Source organism: Pinus tabuliformis, chromosome 6 (assembly GCF_031772625.1).
Source record: "Pinus tabuliformis cultivar Carrire ecotype Pingquan chromosome 6, CPIR1, whole genome shotgun sequence".
Classification (NCBI taxonomy): domain Eukaryota; kingdom Viridiplantae; phylum Streptophyta; class Pinopsida; order Pinales; family Pinaceae; genus Pinus; species Pinus tabuliformis.
This window is the reverse complement of record NC_142292.1, coordinates 2,001,968,844-2,001,990,086: the sequence shown is the minus strand read 5'-3', so window position 1 is coordinate 2,001,990,086 and position 21,243 is coordinate 2,001,968,844. Positions and strand designations below refer to the sequence as shown.

Below are 21,243 nucleotides of genomic sequence, written 5' to 3'. Positions count from 1 at the left end.
GATAGTAGCCTCCCTCTTAGTTGCATTCAAACTACACTTGAGCATTTGAACTTTATCTTAAGAAGTGCAAGTTTGTGTGATAAAAAATCTAGTGCCCCAAGTATTTTGCAATGAAATGAAAAAATAAAGGAGGACTAAGTTAAATGATCTAGATCCCTGTGGAATGGAACACATGTATTCAAGAAAAGGGGGTTTGTGAAGGAAAATAAAAGTAAAAAGGAAATAAAAAGGGTTGTAAGACATTGTGTTGAGGAAAGGATAATTCAATGCATAAGAACTCCCTCTACAAGACACTCACGAGAATGGATATCTTATGTCACCTTGCATGTCAATGACATTGTTCCCATGATGTAAACCACAAACTATACCATTCTCATTTACAGTTATGCCTTTATGGGTTTGTTAGGAAATATTCATGTTCATGGCTATTAGCACCAATAAGGTTTATGATGATCCTTCCATACCTAAACTTGGAAAATTGCATAAATTCATAAGCTAGTGTGAAGCTTGAAGAAGATACCTAATGTGATTTATCTAATGGATTTTACATTAGACATGATACTCTTGTACATATGTCAGATTGTCACGCTTGGATTCTTTGAGCACCTTTTTGATGATGATACTTGCATAGATGTGTTCCTTTGGGGGATGTTGATGATATCTTTCTTCCACGCTTGATGGAGGTCATTCCACCTTATTTAGAGAGTGTTGAACCTTTTTATGACTTGGAATCCCTCTTGAGACATCCCACCACCCATGTGAGTTGAGACATTGCACCTTGCAGATGAGATGATGTACCTTCAGGTGATGTATATGATGCCTCATCATGATGGTTTGACACTTTGATGATGGTCACATATTTTGGAGCTCGATGTGACCCTTGATGATTGTTACAACAAAATCAAACATTTTCAACTTTTATTGACTTGGACATTTATGCCCCAGGGTTAGGAATTATTTGAACAAGTAAAAATTTACACTTTATGTGTATTTTCTAGCCATTAATTAGGGTTGACATTTAGGGTTTAGGTGTCATTTCATTCCCTTTCACCATAGAAAATTTTTGTAGTTTATTCTCTTAGTTACTCATAATTTTAACCTTCATTAAATACACATTACTATCTTAGTTCTTGGGGATAAATTTGTTGTTTTTATAAACTATTGTATTGCCTCACATTATGATTTAAAAAGCTAGTTTATAACAACCATGTGTAATTTTCTGATTGTTTGTGCTTGAGAACCTAGATTTGATCTTCCATTAATTGATTTAGTCATTTAGATTGATCCATAGGAACCTTTGAACTAAAATCTTGAAGTTGCTCTTTAATCCACCCTAAACCCTAATTCCTATTATTATCCTTGGGTGAAAATTATTGTAGAACCTTTAGGGGGTAGTTAGCTTAAGGTAATTTGGTTATAATTTGATCTCGAAGATATACTAGGGAAGCCTCCCTTGGTTGGATTATGTCCATACCTAAAACGAGGGGAATTGTTAGTAAGGTGATAGTGGTGACACTAACATAAGGTAATTGGATTATTTGATCCCTAAGATCTACTAGGGAAGCCTCCCTTAGGTTGGATTGTTTCCATCACTAAAATGAGGGGAGTTATTTCTGAGATGATAGTGGTGATACTACCATTTGCACTTGATCTAGGTTTCCTATTGAGGCTTTACATTAGGATGCTAGATTTTGTTGTAACATTTTTTGTGTCATTGTCACGTAGGATTTAAGTCCTCCACTAGAGTCGAACTCTATGTTTCAACCTTTCCTTGATGAATATATCTCAACATTCATTTTCATGTTCTCAACTAGTGACTCCACATATGAATCTAGAAATTGTAGAATATAACCCTACTAAGGTATATCAAAAGAGGTCTAAAAGAAATTTTCCTTTCAATGATCCCATATTTGACAAAATTGCTAAGGTAATGACTTTCAAACCATGGATTGAACATACCTTTAAACCCCTTTATATAACTGAGATACAAGGGTACCCCAATAAGATGCTTGGGGAATTTAACAAATGGCTACCAACATTTTATGGAAATAATACCACCATAGTTAGGAAACATTTGCTATTCTTTCAATAAGGCATGTGTTTCTTACCTAGAGTTAGATATAGCAAAAGATGTGATAATGTGATTATTTAATTTACCCCAAGATAACAATGCAAAGTCATGGTATGAAAGTCTTCTAGACAAAAGCATCAAATCTTGGGAACTAATTTTTGTGAAATAAGAAAAGGGTTTTCGAAGATTTAGAAATTTTAATCAAATATTTGATAACTTGGTAAAACCTATAAGTGAAAACCTAACACAAAAAATTGATTTCAACTTATTAAACCATATTGAAGGACAAATTTCCTTTTTCCTTAGAGATAGTTTCCTAGTACTATTTGGTGTGCTAAGGAATATGCTTTAAGGATTGAAGAAAATTATTTTGATAAATGAAACCACCATAGAAGCCATAAGCATAATCAATCCTTATAGTGACTTTGTAGTAGTGCAAACAAATTTTTTGAAGAGTGGACTCCTTGAATAACAAACATATGTGACAATCATTAATCATATTTGTAGGTTGGAAAAAGAAGATCAAGTTATCTCACATAGTTTTTCTCCTGCATTGCCACCTTTTCTTTGTTCGATGAAATGTAATGATCACACCAAGGATTCTCACATCCCCTTAATTCAAAGGAAATTGATTCCCATGTCATATTATATACAAAAAACCATGATAAGAGTCATCCACTTCATAACACTAGTAGTTAATCATCATATGTGTATGTTAGATTCATGTGCATCTATTAATGTAATTCCATTAAAAGTTATGAAACAATTAGGATTGGATTACTTGGCGATAGAAATATATTCAGTATTGACTCAAGGGTAATCAATGCTCGTGACATAATCAAGGATTTACAAGTACACATAGAAAGTCACCTTGAAAGAACCATAGTGATGGATATAGTCAATATAGATATTCGAATCTCTTGGGGCATAATTTTATTAAGAATATGGCTATTGATTACGGTGGCACAAATCAAATGGATTTATCTTATTCCTCGCTCCCAATAGATCAAAAATATTTTGTTGTCATATATAAGAAACCAATGGTGTGGCTTAAAGTTGAAGAATATTACATTTCTTCAAATGATGAAGGATGTGAAGATAAAGAATTTGGATATTTGCAAACCTTGCCAATTCAGTCACTCTCGAGGATGATTTGAATAAAGTTTGGATTGTGGACTTGGATGGAAACTGCTCTAAAACTAGATCTAGTGCTAGAATAGTCATAGTCTCATCAATCAAGCATTGTAAACTACCTTACATAAAAGGAAAAATCAATAAAATAGTAAAAATAATAAGTACACATGACATCAACATTGCTTTCACCCCTCCAAATACCATTTCTAAAATGATTGACTTCGTTGAGGACACGGTTGATCCAAAACAACACAAAGGATTTTATATAATTCCATGTTTGTGTGTGAGAGAATAAATAGGGGAAACTGGAAGGTCGGTTTTCATATGTTTTAAAGAACACATGGCTGACATATCAAGAAATAGGGCATCAAAATCATCCCTAGTAGAACAAGCATGCTCCTCCTCTCATTGCATCTACATGGAAAACGAAAAACTCATTCAAAAGGAACATCACTATTTAAAAACAAGAGTAAAAGAATCTATAGATTTAGAAAAAAGAACCAACACTATGAACTGAAACAAGGGCTTAAACCTCAACAACACATGGACACCATTATTAAAAAATATTAATAATAGTCATCATTAGTTGACATGAAATAAAATCTCCAAAATATGGCTATTAACAACTCTAATAAGTTCATATTGAAGACATGTCAATTAGGAATTGTGATCTTTGCATGATGGACCCACCTTGAAGTCCGAAAAGTTGGGTTACAAATCTCTTAACAGGTTTTTCCATATATTTTTATAAACAACTCACCTATATGGACTCACTCTTTCATATTGTAAACTAGTTTCCTTTAGACATGAGTTTGAATGTACAACAACATTACAGAATATGAATCTCTTAATTTAGGACTTGATCTTTCTCTAGATAGAAAATTTATATGCTTGAAAGTCATTGGCGAGTTTGATCTAGTTGTTTACTATATTAAGAACACTTTTAATAATAAGAATGAAACTTGATAAGGTATAAAAATGTCATATGGGAGAACATAGAAATTTTCGATGTTTTTACTACAAAAGTTGTCCCTAGAGAAAGAAATGCTTTATTTGACTCATTGGTTGTCATTTATTTTACTTTAAAACTTACTTATAATTTTATTCATGGATAATGCACCATGGAAATAGTTTTTAGACCAGCCATGCCAGTTCTTCACCTTCTGCATAGTGCAAAGGTTTTTTCAAAAGGTAAATTTGAGGACCTTCCAAAAGACTCTCTCCTTATAGAAGTGATACCTTTAGAAAATATTTTGAATAGATATGATAGGTGTAAAATAGAGCAAACAATTGATCAATATGAGAAAGTGGTTGAAATCAATATTGGTTCTGAATCTAGTCTTGAAATGATAAGAGTTGGGAAAAATACTACTCTTGAAGAAAGAAGAAAACCTAACACCTTTTTTCCTGAATATAAAGATGTTTTTATTTGGTCTTGTAAAGACTTAAGGGCTATATTGAGGGTATAATTCAACACACTTTTAAAGATACCAAACCTATTAAAAAAAAATTGTGACATATTAATCCCAAGTTAGGTCCCTTGGTCCAAAAATAATTAAAGAAAATGCTTGATGCTATAAATATTGCTTAATATTAGACATTCATCATGGCTAGCTAAACTTGTAGTAGTTTGAAAAAAGGAAGGTGATATTAGATTGTTTGTTGATTTCAGATATTTGAATAAAGTTTTCCTTAAAGATAATTACCCATTCCAAAAATGGATTTTTTTTTTTGCAAAAAGTTATGGGAGCTGAAATGTTATCCATATTAGGTGGTTTCCTCAGATACAATCAAGTTTTGGTTAAAAAAAGAAGATTAATTAAAAACGAAAAAAAGGATTAACTAAAAACAAAAAAGAATATTAATAAAAACAACATTTACTAACCTTTTGGTTACACATAAATACTCAAGAATTTCTTTTAATCTTGAATTATCTCCAAAGCTATTGCTAACAAAATTAAACATATATTGTCTGAACATACTACGTTGGAGCAATTTGGTTTTCTTGTAGGAAGAAGAAAACAAGATGCTGTTGGAATAATTCAGGAGTGTGTACATTCCATCCACACAAAAATTATCAGTGCATGCCTCATGAATGTCGATCTCATCAAGGCATATGACAGGGTGGACTGGGAGTTTCTAGGATTGATTCTTCATAGATGCAAGTTCCAAAGAAGACATGTGGACTGGCTCAGGGCATGTGTTTCCTCCTCAAATATAGTTGTTGATGAGTCCCATCAATAGGTACATTTTTAAGATCATTATGCCATCCTCCAACCTTAAAACTATCCTTCTCTTACATTAATTCACATTTTTTGTTATATTATGCTTAGTAAGAGGAGTAAAAGGTGTTTGTCATAGTATGTGGCATAATGTGGTTTAATTGCAGGAAAATGAAGCATTTTTCAGGCTATTACTATGCAGGGGCTTGATGGAGACAATTAGGAGAGAATCTAGGGGGTCTGTCCACCTCTTTAACTTCCTAAGCTTGGCTTGGGATCATAATATCCTCTCTCACCAATTCGAATTCATTGGCAACCAAGTGACTCCTAGTCCAAGTGAAGACCAAGAGGGACAAGATCCACCATTTTCGAGATCAAGGAGGGAGCCACTCCTACTTTCAAGGGAGATACTTTAGTTGCCCTTTTATATAAATAAACTAGAAGAAGAGCTTAGTAGGATTCGCAGTTTTTGTTCAGCTAGGTGTAGCTATTGAGCTTGAAGCTTGATATTGTTACTTTTAACTTTTATGTGATGTATTAGGCCTGGACTTTTTTATAATGAGAAGTTGGATTTTAAGTTGCATCTGAGTTAGTTTCAGAGGGCTGAGACCCTTGGGTTTAGGCCCAACCCAGAGGCTTTGGTACCTCTTTTTTGTACTTATGTTTCTCCTTGATTCCAAACAGTTCATAGTTTCCTGCATTTCATTAGATTCATCTATAAAAACATGTGGTTGCAGCCTCTACATCACCTCTCTCATTGGAGAATGAGTGGAAGGATTCACAACCACAGTGAAATATTGTGTTTATGATTTCTTGGAATTATATTAGTGTTAGTTGTCCTATTTTACGTTTTCTTTCTGTAACTTAGAAGTCAATTTAGTGATTAGATCAATGTTATGGCATAAATTAGATGTTATTTAAATTCAACTTATCTTTTCCATCATAAGTTATTTCATTTTGTTAATGATAAATGGATGCATGCATGTCATTGATTGTAGGGTTGTGTTGATATTCAAGGAAGGGCACCTTTACCACTACCATCTTGAGCTCCTTCATCTTCTCTTTCCACTTCCAAATTTTGTCCCAAAATTTAGTTTTATAAGTCATTTTGCCTAGTATACCGAGAACACTCATCCTAGTGCAAGACATGCCTCTGAGAGGTCTTGAGCTTGGCTACGGGCTAAAACCCAACTCCCTCCATTTTCTTCCACTTCCATCCACCTCTCCATACCCTCAAGATATCATTTCACCTTCAAAAGCCACTAGGATGCCCTCTTATAGCATTACAGGCCTCCTGTAGCAATCACCTGTAGCAAAACTGTAGCATCACTTTTCTTCATCATTTTTTATCCTCATTGCAACTTTGAATTAGTCCAGATGAATGATGACCCCCAACTGTGATTTTATGATTAGGGGAAGCTCCTAGGCCACTCCAACCCTTCCTTTTCTTCACTGCAAAAACATAGTAGAGTTAGTTTCTTTATCACAAGTATGATGCAAGTAGGTTATTGATTTACAAGCAAGTGTGAACTAGGTAGATGGTACATGCAATTCTGATTGGTAGTTTGATGAATTATGCAAGACAAAATAGTTTCCTTTCTACAAGTAGATTTGGTAGTTTGATGGATTTTGCAAGATAAAATAGCTTTCTTTCTGCAAGTAGATTAACCTTTGTCCTTTCATGAATTGATTAGTTAGCATTTACAAGTTGAGTCAATGGCATTTCCACTTTCATAGCTAGAAGTAATTTCCAATTGTACCTTTATTAGTAAGCTTTCATTCTAATTCAGTAGGAGGAATGGTCTTTGAGAACTTTTGATCTAATGTCATAACTGAGGGTGGCATGAGTGGAATCTTATCTGTTGTGCATATAACACTATCACCTTGAAGTTTGTACGAACCCCAAGTTGATAATTTGAGTTAAGGAGCCCTTGGGAGTTGCAACATTCTTGGTGCAATACCAGGGCTCACCAATTATTTTGATTAATTGACAACCTTTTGAATTTTTCAGAATTCATCAAGGATTGCGGAAGGGATGTGCTCTATCCCCTTTAATCTTCATTGTAATGATGGAGAGTCTGAGTAGGAAACTCAACTCTGCCATGGAAGAGGGTTGTATTAAGGGGCTAAGATTCCACAAACATTTCCCTGTCACACTTAATGTTATTGGATGATTTCATTGGGATTTGGGATGCCAATTTGGTTGAATGGTTCTTATTCTCACAAATACTTGACAAGTTTGGCAAAGACTCTCGATTGTAAATTAATAAAGAAAAATCAGAATTGATTACTAGATAAGTGGAGGATTCAGAGATCAAAATAATTGATGATCTATTTGGAATTAATGTTAAACCCCTTGCAGAAGGGTTCAAATACTTGGCTTTCTTCCTTAAGCCTTGTAAATATAGGAGATGGGACTAGAATTGGATCATGCATAAATTTGAAAGAAATTATTTTGATGCGAAAACAAGTGGTTCTCCTTGGGTGGGAGAATGATCGTGACAAAGGGAGTTCTTCAAGGAATATCTGTCTACTTGATGCATTTATTCTTTCTCCCCATGGCTATGATTCATAGAATCAATTCATTCATAGATGACTTCATTGGTATGGCATTGGAGACAAGAAGAAATTCCACCTGTCCTCGTTGGCCAATATTTGTAAACAACATGAATATGGTGGTCAGGGCATCAAGGATACATATGTGTTCAATTGTGCTCTGCTCACAACACCCTGTGGAGGGCCTTGATGGTTAGAGGCACATAGAAAAACATAATACGTGAAAAAAAAATTGAATACCGCACTCTTAGAGGATTGGGTCAGAGCTTGTGCCCCTATGAAGAGTTCGATCTCCTATATTAGGCGCACCATGATGAAAGTCCACCCTTGGATTTGCAACAACCTCATATGGGAAGTTAGAAGGGGAAGCAAAATTTTGATTGGTTTAGACAACATGGTCACTATGGATGGAAGCCATTCCCTCTCCTTTCCTATCATCCAACATCTACATAGCAGAAATATTACAACTCTTCACACATTGGAGTTATGCATAATGAGTTTTCCCCCTCTACTTATTGGAGTCAAGCAACAGAGTTGGATTTACTGCCGTAGTTTCATATAGAATGAGATTCCTTTTTCTCTAACCTTATACAAATGAGCATTGTTCTTATTGATAAATAGGACTAGATCACTTGGGGTGGTACAACTCAGATAGGGGAAATTTCGGCCAAGGAAGTTTACTATTATATCTCTCACAGGCCTATGCTTGATCCCTGCTCCATTTGGCTGGCTTGGATGTGGAAATGGGAGGTACCAACAAAGCTGAAATGTTTCACCGGGGTAGTTGCCACAACTGTATTCTAACGTGGGACAACCCTACCAAAATAGGTTTCTTGGGCCTTGGAGTCAGTGCACTTTGTAGATCCGCAGAGGAGAATTTTGTACATCTTTTCCTAGTATGTCCCTGGGCCCTTGGTGTTTGGGAGGAGATCACTTCTTTGCTCAATATTAATAACATTATGGACAGAACCTCCATATTTTCATGTTTGAAATTTTGGACCCCACACAATAGATTATATAGGTCCATACCTCGTATTTCTTTTAGGAAATCTGGCGAAGTCAAAATGTAAGCATTTTTTAAAACATTGTTCTGAATCGGAGGCAAACTTCCCTCAAAGCTGTTGAGTATTTCTTGGAGATTGTACCTCTCTCTCCCAACAGAAAAAAGAGTGACAAAACTTTCAAAGATATGGGACATAGATTTCCAAGGGGTTTCTTTGATGGTGCTCTGAGGGGGGTGTTTGTGGGTGTCGAGATATTATATCCCTATTTCCTTCACATTATTATCACTCCTGCTGGTATGGAGGTTCTGATTCTAACTCGCGAGTTGAGGTGCTTTCCCCATGGGGAGTCCTAAGATGTGCTTTATCGCTAGCGGTGGACAAGATCATCATCTTTGGGGATTCCAATGTGACTATCGATTGGGCTCAAGGTGGCTGCTCTCTTGACACTCCATCTTTGAGCCATTGGATGGATTAAATCTCCACTATGTGGACCTATTTTCATTCTCTCTTTCTGCCATATTTTCCAAGAGAAGGATACCTTAGTAGATCGACTCTCCAAGCGTGGGTCCTCGGTTCATCCCGGGTATGTACATTTTGATTGTCTTATGCAAGGTTGTGTGTCTAGTTTTGGACACTTCATTTTTGCTTGATGCTCTGTCTTCCCTTGTTTTGCTGTTGTATGGGGCCTCTGTCTCTTCCAATTTTATTTGTTGTCATGTGCAGTCATATTTTTGTATTAATGTGGCTCTAATTTGTTGGGTGGGGTTTTCTCCGATTCTATCTGATGCACATGCTTTCTGAATTAATTGGTCTGTCTAGTCGTTATTGCAGGGTTTTTAGGGTCTATATCTTGGATGAATGTAACTTCATTTTTTAATGAAAACATTGTTGTTTTTTTCTCAGTGAAAAAGTCAAGTTAGAAATTGAGCAGTGTGAGCGAAAGGCACAGAAGAATGTGTCTTTGCAGAAGAAGATAAGTTTGCGGAGGCATGTGACAACCCAGAGCCAGACAGAACGGTAGTATGATAACTGTTGCTGATTGTTGATGAGCGCTGAGAGGGTAAGACAGTGATTCTGCAAGTTTAAATCATGTGTGTGGACCGGTTGATCTAGTGGGAAGGGTGGTATGTGGATGTGTTGCCCTCGAGGCTCTATTATAGCATTCAGTAACTGACTACTAATAGTGCGAGGAGAAAGCAATGCATCCATGTGCTAGGAGATGGATGTTTCACAGTGAGTGGATTAATCTCTGTAATGGTGGATAAATCCGCCTTTCACTTCCCTTCTAGATAAACACAGGTTTGGGCTTACAGAAAACTCTCTCAAGTGGATTAGTATATCAGGAAATACATTATGGATTTCCTTCATAACATTGATTCTTTGTTGTCTATGGGATTTATTATTGCTGCATTCTTAATTGTGCTAAATATCACTATGGAAATCTCCAAAGCACGCAAGGTGCATGCCCGTAAGCCTACATGATAATTTTAATACATATCAAAGAAAACATATCCACAAAATCTTTTACACTTGGGGGGAGGATTTGCTCATCAACCATGACGAAATTATCAAAGAATGCATTGGTTGGAACTGTCGATTTTGTTGAATATGGATCAACCTTCGCTAGTGTCATTTTTGCGCCTGGTATGTAGAAAATCAAATTGAAGGATATTAAGAACAATTTGCAAATTTTTGTCCTGTGAAACTAGAATTTTTATCAGAGATGATGCCCAGAGTTTCGACCCTTGGTCGGGTGCTTCGACAGGGGATTATCTCCGCAAATTCAAATTCTTTGCATTAATAAGATAGGTGTAGGTTGGTAAATCGGGATCAATATCTCAGCTACCAGCACTTGGCGCATTAAGAAGTAGACCATTGATATGACTGCAAAGAAAAATAGTACATCCCTCTTCTCACACTTGGTGCCTCTCCATTTCATGGAACATCCATAATCAACTGGCTTTGGTTCAAAAGTGGAGAGTCGTCGTTGACAAAATCCCTGGGGGATTGGCCCCAGTCTGATGTGTTTTGACATATTCTAAGAATAATACGAATCTGGGGATTTTTGAGGGTCTGACAATCTGTAAAACTTTCCATCCCACATTCTGCCAACAATTTCCTTTCTCAATTGGATCTCTTTTCAGATTCTGTCAAAGTTTTTGTCAGGCGGTTTGTTAGCTAATCTAGTGAGTGGTTTTGACAACAAATAAATTCTTGACTAGACCATAGTCTCGACTACACCTGGCACTAATTCTGTGGACCCAACAAATCCTTTTGGTGTCCAATGGCCGCACACCCAGTGAAGAACCATACCATTGCGGGACCTATAGTTGAATGGCTTGTGAGCAAACGCCTAAGCGATAGTGGGGCTCCCTGGACTCCCCACATTGGTCCTACTATACTAGGCATCTGATACGGGGTTTGATTTTCCAATTTTTTTGAATGCCTCAACATCTGACCATCTTCTAATTGGATCATTAGCCTCTCCATGGAAGATCTCCTACACCGACCCTACTCCTCGTAGGCTAACTAGATGATAGAAATCACGGTACAAGTAGAGGAACAATACTTTCGCTCCAAAACACTGGACTGAAAGCAGATATCCCTACTCGATCCCCCCAAAATAGAGTGTCCACTCTCATGAAAACCTATAGGACACAGGAAAAATAAGGCAATCAAAGTGGCTCCACAGAGTCACAGACTCAAGGTCTAGTCCTCGAGGTGGAGGGACACTGGGAGGAACCACTCAAATTAAAATCCCAAGAACTGGTTGGTCGTTAGGTATTCTATGGACTAAATGGCGTACAAATGAGAAAATGGAAGGAAATCAGGTGGGTTCCCATTCTAAAACACTGCCCACACATCTATGCACTACAAAACAAATGGTATGCATTCCATTTCCTTTCTCCTGAGGATGCGGATCGAATTGTTGACAGTCCTTGGGTCAAAGGACATGGATATTTATACCTCCAACAATAGAAATTTGGTTTTGACCCAGTCACTGAGATGCCGCGACGGAATATTTTATGGGTTAAACTTCCTAGTTTTCCTTTGGAATTATGGACCAGGAAAGCAATAACAAACATTGTAAACACTATAGGAAAATTTTACTACCTTGATGAAGGCAGCCTTGGAAGAACGATCAAACATACTATGTGGGTCTTGTTTGAAAGGTCGTTAACAGGGGGTCTCCCAGCAGAAATTGACCTTTACTGGGGACCATGCTCGCAGAAAAAAGTCAATGATTATTGGGAATTCCCTTTTCGATGCCTTTGTTTCCATGGGATTTGACACCTTATGACTGGTTGCCTTGATAAATATTGTAGGCATTCTCGACCACCAATTTTCTCCTCTACAATAGGGAGACGAGCAACTTTTAAGGCACACAACGCTATTCTTCATGCCAGGCTATGTAATCTCACCCCACACTCTCCTCATATCAACAATGACACTCAAAATATGATTTCCCCTCAACAAATTAATGCGATCCAAGATTACAAACCCTTGGATAATGAGCCTTGTCAAACCTCTCATAAGGTGCCTCGACGATCCTCACCCTCTCCATATATCAACCCTGTAAGTAAATCATCCTCCCTTGCAACTTCCCAACCATTGTTGGAATTATTAAATCATTCGTCCAAGACCCTTGCTCCCCCGCTTATAACCTAATCGTCTGCAGATCCAGATCTATGTTACCAGAAACAAGAAAGGGAAACGAAACGAGAAACGATAACGAGACGAGAAACGCAATTTTGAGGTTTCGCATTCAAGAAACGAGGAGAGAGAAAAAACATTAAAATTTCTTTAAAAACTCATTTACTAAAATACCAAGTATTCCAAACCCATTCTTCTTCCTATGTTAACAAAAATTCAACAATAAACTATTGGCTTTAACATCCAACAAAACAAAACAAAACACCAACAACAAATTAACAATTTAACGAAAGTAACTAAATACCTAGAAATGTCATCTTCCCTTTTAAGTATATGTTGAGTGGGGATTGCTCTCTGTTGGGAACCATAGATTTGTGTATATAAGTGGACAGATGGGGAAAGATCTGTGATCAGCTTGTACAGAGGATCGCTGGTTATAATAAGAAGTAAAAATCCTGGTTATAGAATGACCATCTGATTCATTCCAGAAAATTGTTGGGGGTTAAATTATTTGTCTTCTTCTTCAGAGACATACCTATTAGACCGTCAACAATTTTATTGAATAATTATCTAACATAATTAATAGCGCCCAACTAAGATTTTGTCATTAGATAGACATTACAGATTTGCAGGTGTCACAGATTTGCAGGTTTCACAGTTTCAATTCATGATCTATACAGAGCGAAACTAAAGATATTAAACTTTTGACATTAAAAATAAAAACCAAATCATTACTTCAATCATTGAAAAATTATTCATCCTAAATTGTTCCTCTAAGCTGCGCCACTGGAAAATGAAACTAGTTGTCTTTCTACATGCCTTGCATTTTGCGCAATGCTTTTTTGGGACGAGAGTTAACCGGAATTTCTAAGATGTAACCGAGGACAAACCGGTGATGACTAAACCTGGTGGCATAACACTGTTGTAAGAAAAATTGATCCATTTCAGAACGACGTTGGGAACGGCGTTTTCCGTACCGTCTCGTTTCTAATGAGTTTTTCTGCAGAAACGGTGGTCGTCGTCCCGTTTCTGGTAACATAGATCCAGATTACTCCTCCCCCATTAAATTTGGGGCTCCATCAGGCCGAGCGTTCTCCCCTTTCTCTGAATATGTGGAGCTGGAGGTTCTTACACAAGAGTCACAAAACACCATGGAACCCCTGATTATAAAAAAATACTTCTTTGAAGTCGAAGATGCCCTCACTTGCTCTTCTAAATGCAAAAATGTTACCCCACATAGGAAAAATGGGATAAAATATAAAAAGTATCAAATTATCCCCTCGTCCCATCTAACCTCCTACATTATTTTCAAGAATCCTCTGAAAGCCAGGCCCCCAATATCGTCCCTTCCTCCTTTCGTGTTGGCTTCCTGGATGTGAATCTCCCCAAGTCTCGGGTCCTTAGAACTGAGTGACCTGAATTTGACCTTCCCTAATGTCTATTATGTCCCTAAATGTTTAGGGTATGGGATCGATCCACAAAAGATGATCCTTGAAGAGTATCATTGCCATTCACAACCCGAAGATAGTACTCCTACAAGAAACTATGTCTAGCAGGGGAAAAACATGGGGTCATATGTTCCATATTTTTCCTAAATGGCATGTTTGTGCAATCAGCGCCACCGATTTATCTGGGGGTCTGGCTGCAATGTGGAATCCAGAATTAAACAAATTCAAGGCTTAAATTCCTCTACGGGCCTTCTAATATCTGGAGTTCGGCGTTTCACACAAACACGTCTTCATATTAACAACATATATGCTCCTTATTTGAACAGAAAGGAGTTTTGGAATATGGTTGACTACAATGGTTTACTTGATCTTGACCTATTAAACCTAGAAGGGGATTTTAACTTCTCCACTGATCCCACCAAAAGATGGGGCTTCCTTAGTCGACTAGATCTGCTGGAGGCCTACTTTAAGGAACTATTCAAGCAGAAATGCCTCAAGGACATCAAACCCGCTCCCATTAGCCCTACATGGAGAAACAGCCTATGCGGGAAGCATGGCATAGCAAAGCACCTAGACCGTTTTTATGTTCAAGAATCCACTCTCCGCAAATTTAAGGACTTGAAATCATGGATCATTCCAACCAAAATATCTAACCACTTCCCCAAATTGATGGATTGGATTGGAATTAACAATCACAAGGCTCCTTCTTTTAAATTTATTCATTTTTGGCTAAAGGAGCCAGATGTTATTGATCTAGTACACTATTTCTGCCAGACACCTCTTGATGTCTCTGGTTCTATGAAAGTGGAAAAAATCAATCATTAGCTGAGAATGCTTGAGGAAAAGGTCAAAAGTTGGGCTCGACACAAAAAGCAGAATCTGATTAAGGAATTAATATCTATTGATAAGCAGATAAAATCACTGGAGGACCCAAGAGACCCAACATACCTCTCAGAATCTAGTACGCTCGAGATACTAAAATTGGAACGTCGTAGATCACAAATTCTACTTCGCTATGCAGAATCTCTCCAACAAAGAGCTGAATTATTTGGGTAGAGGCAGAGGAAAAAAACAACAAATTCTTCCATAACTAGGTATCTTGGAGACAACAAAAAAATTCGATCTAAAGCATCAAATTAGACTCTGGCGCACAAATCACATCACAAAAAGACATAGAAGGGGAGGCTCTAAGCTACTTTAGCTCCATATATTTCTCTAAGGACCATGTCTCTTTCAGCAAATAGTTGGAACAATATGCATTTTTCCCCTTTTCGCCTGAAGTGGAGGAAAATGAACAAATGGAGCCCCTTGTTACAAAGGACGAAGTCCTATCTATACTAATAGAACTAGCCAGAGGTAAAAGTCCTGGTTCAGATGGATGGACCATAGAACATTTTCTACACTTCCAGGACACTATGATTGAAGAGCTCACTGAAATGGTTGAAGAATCCAGAAATCTTGGTTGGGTCTCTGGTGTTACAAATGCCACATTCATCTCCCTTATCCCGAAGGTTGATAAACCAACCTCTTTTTTTACTATTGTCCCATCTCTTTTTGCAATATCATCTACAACTAATATAAAAAAACCATTGCCAATCGACTAAAACCCTTTCTTGTCCAGGTATATCTCTCTTGAACAATTTGGCTTCTTAGAGCACCGTCAGATCCATGATGTTGTAGCTATTTCTCAAGAATGTATACACTCCATCAAAACTCAACATTTGGATGCCCGTCTTATGAAGATTGATTTAATAAAATCTTTTGACTGTGTTGATTGGGAACTCCGGTGGACGATCTTGCAGAAGATTGGTCTCGGTAATACAATGATTAAATGGATTAAATATTGTATCAAAACTTCCTCCTTTTCTATCACCATCAATGGATATCCCACAGACTTCTTTTCAACCTCCATAGAACTTCGACATGGTTGCGCTCTATCTCCTCTTATGTTTTTCATCATTATAGATAGTCTTAGTAGAATATTTACTCATGCTCGCTATAGAGATCTTCTTACAGGTTGCTTTATTGCAAAAGTGGTCCCCCTATCCCATCTAATGTTTGTGGATGATTTATTGGCGATAGGGAAGTCTGACCCTACAAAATGGAAGTTGGTCTTTGACATTATTCATGATTTTGGGCTTGCTTCGAGACTATTCATGAACTAGTCGAAATCCAATCTGATTACAAGCGAGCTTGAGGTGGAAAAGTCTTTGGAGATCACAATTTGTTTGGGGTTAATATCATCCATTTGGACGAGGGTTTTAAATACCTAGGGTTCTATTTGAAGTTGAATGGATACAACAATTTGGACTGGGAATGGCTCATTCTCAAAATTGATAAGCGGTCAACCAATGGTCTCGCAAATGGATTTTGTTGGCAGGTCGACTCATTTTAATCAAATTCGTCCTCAACAATATTCCAATCTATGGGATGCATATATATAAATTGCCCAAGGGCGTTGTCTGCAAGATAAATTCCATTGTTACACGCTTCTTGTGGGATGGTACCAAAACCGATCATAAACTCTACTTGGCTAGCCTGCAACTGCTTAATTTTCTAGTTAATCAAGGTGGTTGGGGCCTTAAAGACACAACTTCTTATAATATGGATCTGCTGCAAAAACATTTCTAGAGATAATGAGCAATGATGGTCTCTGGCACCATGTTATCACAACTAAATACGTCCAGAACAAGGATTTTATTAACTGGCTATGATATGGTGCTTTGGACACACGTACCATATCTCTTTCATGGTGTAGTCTTCTCTTGACCAAGCACTGGTTTTTTGGAAATCTAATATGGGATGTTGGCTTGGGTTCTATCCCAAAGATTGGATTGGACTCGCTTGCTGGCATGATAGGTACTCACCTATTATCCCCAACTCTCATTACATTCTTGCATAATCAAGGTTTTTATGTGGTCAAAGATATTGCAAATGCATCACTTTCCTCTTCTAAATGATATTGGGTTGCTAAACCTTCTTATCCTAAAATGGAAGTCATACATTACCAATTTGAAACTCTCCGGGATTGTTCTCTCTCCCAAAGAAAGTCTAATCTGGTTTGGTGGATCACAACAGGGAAAAGTCATAGTTAATGAGGCATATCGGTTAATTTCCCAATTTCCTAAACAAAATTTGTTACACACTTGGCTTGCTCAGTCTTGGAAATGGAATTTCCCATTAAAACTAAAGTGTTTTTCTTAGCGGGTGGTTCATAACCGGATTCTAACATGGGAAATCCTATGTAAGAGAGGCTTCAAGGGTCCGGGAAAATGTTTCCTCTGCCAATCACATGGTGAGGATGTCTATCACCTCTTTATCCAGTGTCCTTTTGCAACTTCGGTTTGGACATGGCTACTTCACTTGATCGACTCTCCTACAGATTGGGATCGTTCAGACGTTATTTCCTGCCTTGGCTATTGAACAATGGATCATAAACACCTTCAGACACTAGCCCTGTTCATCATATGGGGCATTTGGCGGGCTAGGAATGCTCTTATTTTTTAGCAAGTGAAGCATGATATTTGGCAAACCAGTTGCAAAATCTGAATTACTATCAGGCGTTTTCATCCTCATCATCTCCCATCCCCATGTGTCCTCCTCCTCCCCGCAACATATGGGCTAAGTTTCCTGTTGGTTTCTTTGATGGGGCTTCTTCTTTTGGTCTTCGTGGTTGTGGCATGGCCATTCACTTAGGGCCAACACACACATTCCATTTCCATTGGCACTGTGGCACTGGCTCCAACACTCGTGCTGAGCTACTTGCACTCTGGGGTGTTCTGCATTGTGCTATCTGGCTCCAACACTCGTGCTGAGCTACTTACACTCTGGGGTGTTCTGCATTGTGCTATCTGGCTCAGTCTAAGGACACTAATTATATTTGGAGACTCTAAAACTGTCATTGAAAAGGTAAATGAGAGGGCTTCCTCGAATCCTGTCCCTTGCCACCTGGAAACTCAAAACAAGGTCCCTAATCAAAGAGTTTAACTACATATCTATTTCCCATATCTATAAGAGCCAAAATGGGGAAGCAAATCAATTGTCAAAGGATGGATGCTACTCGCAGCTTGATTGGATCTTCTTCCAGTTATTTGAACATAACATTTTGCAATGGTCAGGTCATTTTGAAATCTAAATACTTTCTCTAGATGTTGGGGTGATTGCTCTCTATGCAATTTTCTGATTATAGTTTGTTTTCCAATGTAATTTTTTATTAAAGACCTCTATTTTTACAAGAGCCTACATTCTCCTATATGGAAGGTTACTGATGGTGTAAAGTGGAAGGTTAGTGATGTAAAGTGTCATTATGTTGTGGAATGGTTTAGATTTTAGTCTTCTTAAATTTGTGTGCTTTCTTTGTGTTTTGAAAAAAAAAATGTGAACTTTGATATTGAGGAGTGCCTAGATTCAAAAACCCTAAGTTACCCGTGTCACCAATAAAGTTCATTTCTCTTGGAGTCGTTTAACGAGGCGGAGGAATTGCCTGGATGGCCAAAAGTGGCCAGAATCCAAGCAAAAAAATTTCAAAAAATCTTGTAGAGGCAGCGTTTGAATCGTGTTTTTGATGGTGGAAATAGATTCAGCACCAACAAAAATGTCCACAGCACCTAAAATTTTGAAGTTTAACAACAATCACTTAGATTTACAAAAATCTTTGCCAAATTTTCTCTAAATATGACCAAAATTTCCATAACTTTTCGAGCAACTCCTCTGCCTCATTAAACTATGCGATTTCTCTTTGTCCGCGGAGAGTGGTTTGAATAAAATATGAAGAAAAAATCAAGGCAATGGGCGTGGAGGATTGGAGTAGTCATGAGGGGAATCACGTCATGGAAGGTTCTCCTTTAAGTCCCGAAGAATCTTCTAGAGTTGGAGAGGAGCCAAATAGGTGGAGAGGCAGAGTTGGAGAGGAGCCAAATGGGTGGAGAGGCAACTTATTGACCAGAAGGGCAGTGCTGCCCGGGTAGGAGAGGAACTTTTAGGCACAATCATTGATGGTGCGTGAATTAGCCACAACTTTACTCTTTGAAAAGTGACACTTTTTTTTAATGTCTGACACAAAAAGAAAAATGTGACACTTTTGTTGAATGGCGGACACAAAAAGAGGTCCCATGAATTGGTTCATCCCCCATGGACATATATCACAGGGAAGTCTTCCACTTTACTCTCTCTGGGATTTCGGATTCCGCCAAGTGGTGAATGAGAGCAGGCCAACCCAAATGCTTCAGAGATATGTGGATGATATAGACAGGGCAGGGCATCAAGGCTGAAATAAGGTTTCGCATTTCGCAAACCAAATATGGCAGTAGGATCGTATGACAGACAGGCAAGGGAGTATGCCAATGGCAGACCCCAGTACCCACCTGAGCTCTTCTCCTTCATTGCGACACACACGCCCCACCGCCGTCTGGCTTGGGACGTTGGCACCGGCAGCGGTCAAGCTGCACTTGCTGTAATCTACTTTTCATTACCATTCAACATGATCTCTGTTTCTTCAATTGCAGCTATTACATTTCATTTTGATGTTCTTGATTTCGATGTTGACAGTTGTCTGAGATATTCGAGAGAGTGATAGCGACGGATGTGAGCGAGCAGCAGATCAGCTACGCTCCCAGGCGTCCCAACATAACTTACGCGGCGACTCCCCGGGCGATGTCGTTGCAGGAATTGGAGAACACCATCGGAGCAGAGGGGAGCGTGGATCTCGTCACCGTGGCCCAGGCTCTTCACTGGTTAGACCTCGATACCTTTTACGGGCAGGTGAAGCACGTGCTTCGGAAGCCCGGTGGGGTATTCGCGGCGTGGTGTTACAGAGAACCCGTTGTGAACCCTAGGGTCGACTGTGTGTTCGAGGAGGTTTTTCGCGCATCCGTTGCCTTTTGGGACCCTCCGCGTCGAATGGTGGACGAGGGCTACGCAACGGTCTGCTTCCCGTTTCGGGGCGTTGTCCAGGAGGGCTCAGAAGGGGAGTCGACAACTGCTCCCGTGAAATTCTGGGCGAAGAAGGAGATGGGTTTGGAGCCGTACCTGAATTACATGAGATCGTGGCATGCTTATCAGAAGGCAAAGGCCACGGGAGTCGAACTGCTGGACGAGAAAACCATTGGCCGTTTCAAGGATGCTTGGGGTGAAAGCAACAATGATGCGAAGACCGTGAGTTTCCCCGTTTTCCTCAGAATAGGCGTTGTTTAGTGGGTATTGGGTTTGCAATTTAAGTCAGTGTCATCATCTCACAATATTTTCGTTGCTAGCAACATACATGTGTCAAATGAAATGAAATGAATAAAAATACATTGAGCATTTAAGCTCTCCCAAGTAACTTTTGTTTTCACAGATATATTTTGTAAAGAATAATTTACAGACATCATAGATATCTGAAAAACTCTGTATTGGGATCTAGTAGTGACATTTTTTTCCAGAAACATTTACTGTTTTATTTTTCTAATTACTTATTACGGTTATTTTTGGTGTGTTGGTGTATGTGATGCATGAGCATCACACTTGATATTAAGTGAGAAGAATTTATTTTTCTAATGGTTTATTATGGTTATTTTTGGTGTGAGGGGAATTTATTTTTGTAATGGTTTATTATGGTTATTTTTGGTGTCTAAGTGATTTATGAGCATCACGTGTTTTGTTTTGTTTTGTTTTGTTTTTTTTAATTATATATTTTTTATTTTTCTCAAAAAATATTTGGGCAGATCACCCACTGACCTCTCATTAGAGAAGCACGTTAGCAAATGGTAACCCTCCAAATTACTAAATTCTCCAAAAAAAAAAAAAAAAAATTTAAACACCAACTCTATTATTTTCTGTTTTTTTAATTATAATTTATTAGGTAAAACATGGTTATTTTTGGCTTGTTAGTAACCCTCCAAATTACTAAATTCTCCAAAAAAAAATTAAACACCAACTCTATTATTTTCTGTTTTTTAAATTATAATTTATTAGGTAAAACATGGTTATTTTTGGTTTGTTAGTAAGTGATCTAAATTAATCAGAAAATCATATTTTATATAGTTACACAAATCTTTAACCTAGATATTTTTTTCTGGTGTTTTTTCCAAAATATTTCAAATCTGAACTATTTTGAAAAAAACAAACACACAATATCCACTAACACTAATGAAATTTCACATTATTTAAATTTTTAT

At 37.8% G+C, this 21,243-nt stretch overlaps 1 protein-coding gene across 1 annotated transcript; it reads left to right on the top strand.

Annotated features, from left to right (window-relative positions):
• The first annotated feature begins 19,190 nt into the window (after positions 1-19,190).
• LOC149267275 (uncharacterized) lies at positions 19,191-20,550 on the top strand. The gene is made up of 2 exons (XM_089432088.1): positions 19,191-19,541; positions 19,637-20,550. Exons 1-2 carry the CDS (start codon positions 19,389-19,391, stop codon positions 20,279-20,281), a joined length of 798 nt encoding a protein of 265 aa, XP_089288214.1. The 5' UTR covers positions 19,191-19,388; the 3' UTR covers positions 20,282-20,550.
• Positions 20,551-21,243: the final 693 nt, after the last annotated feature.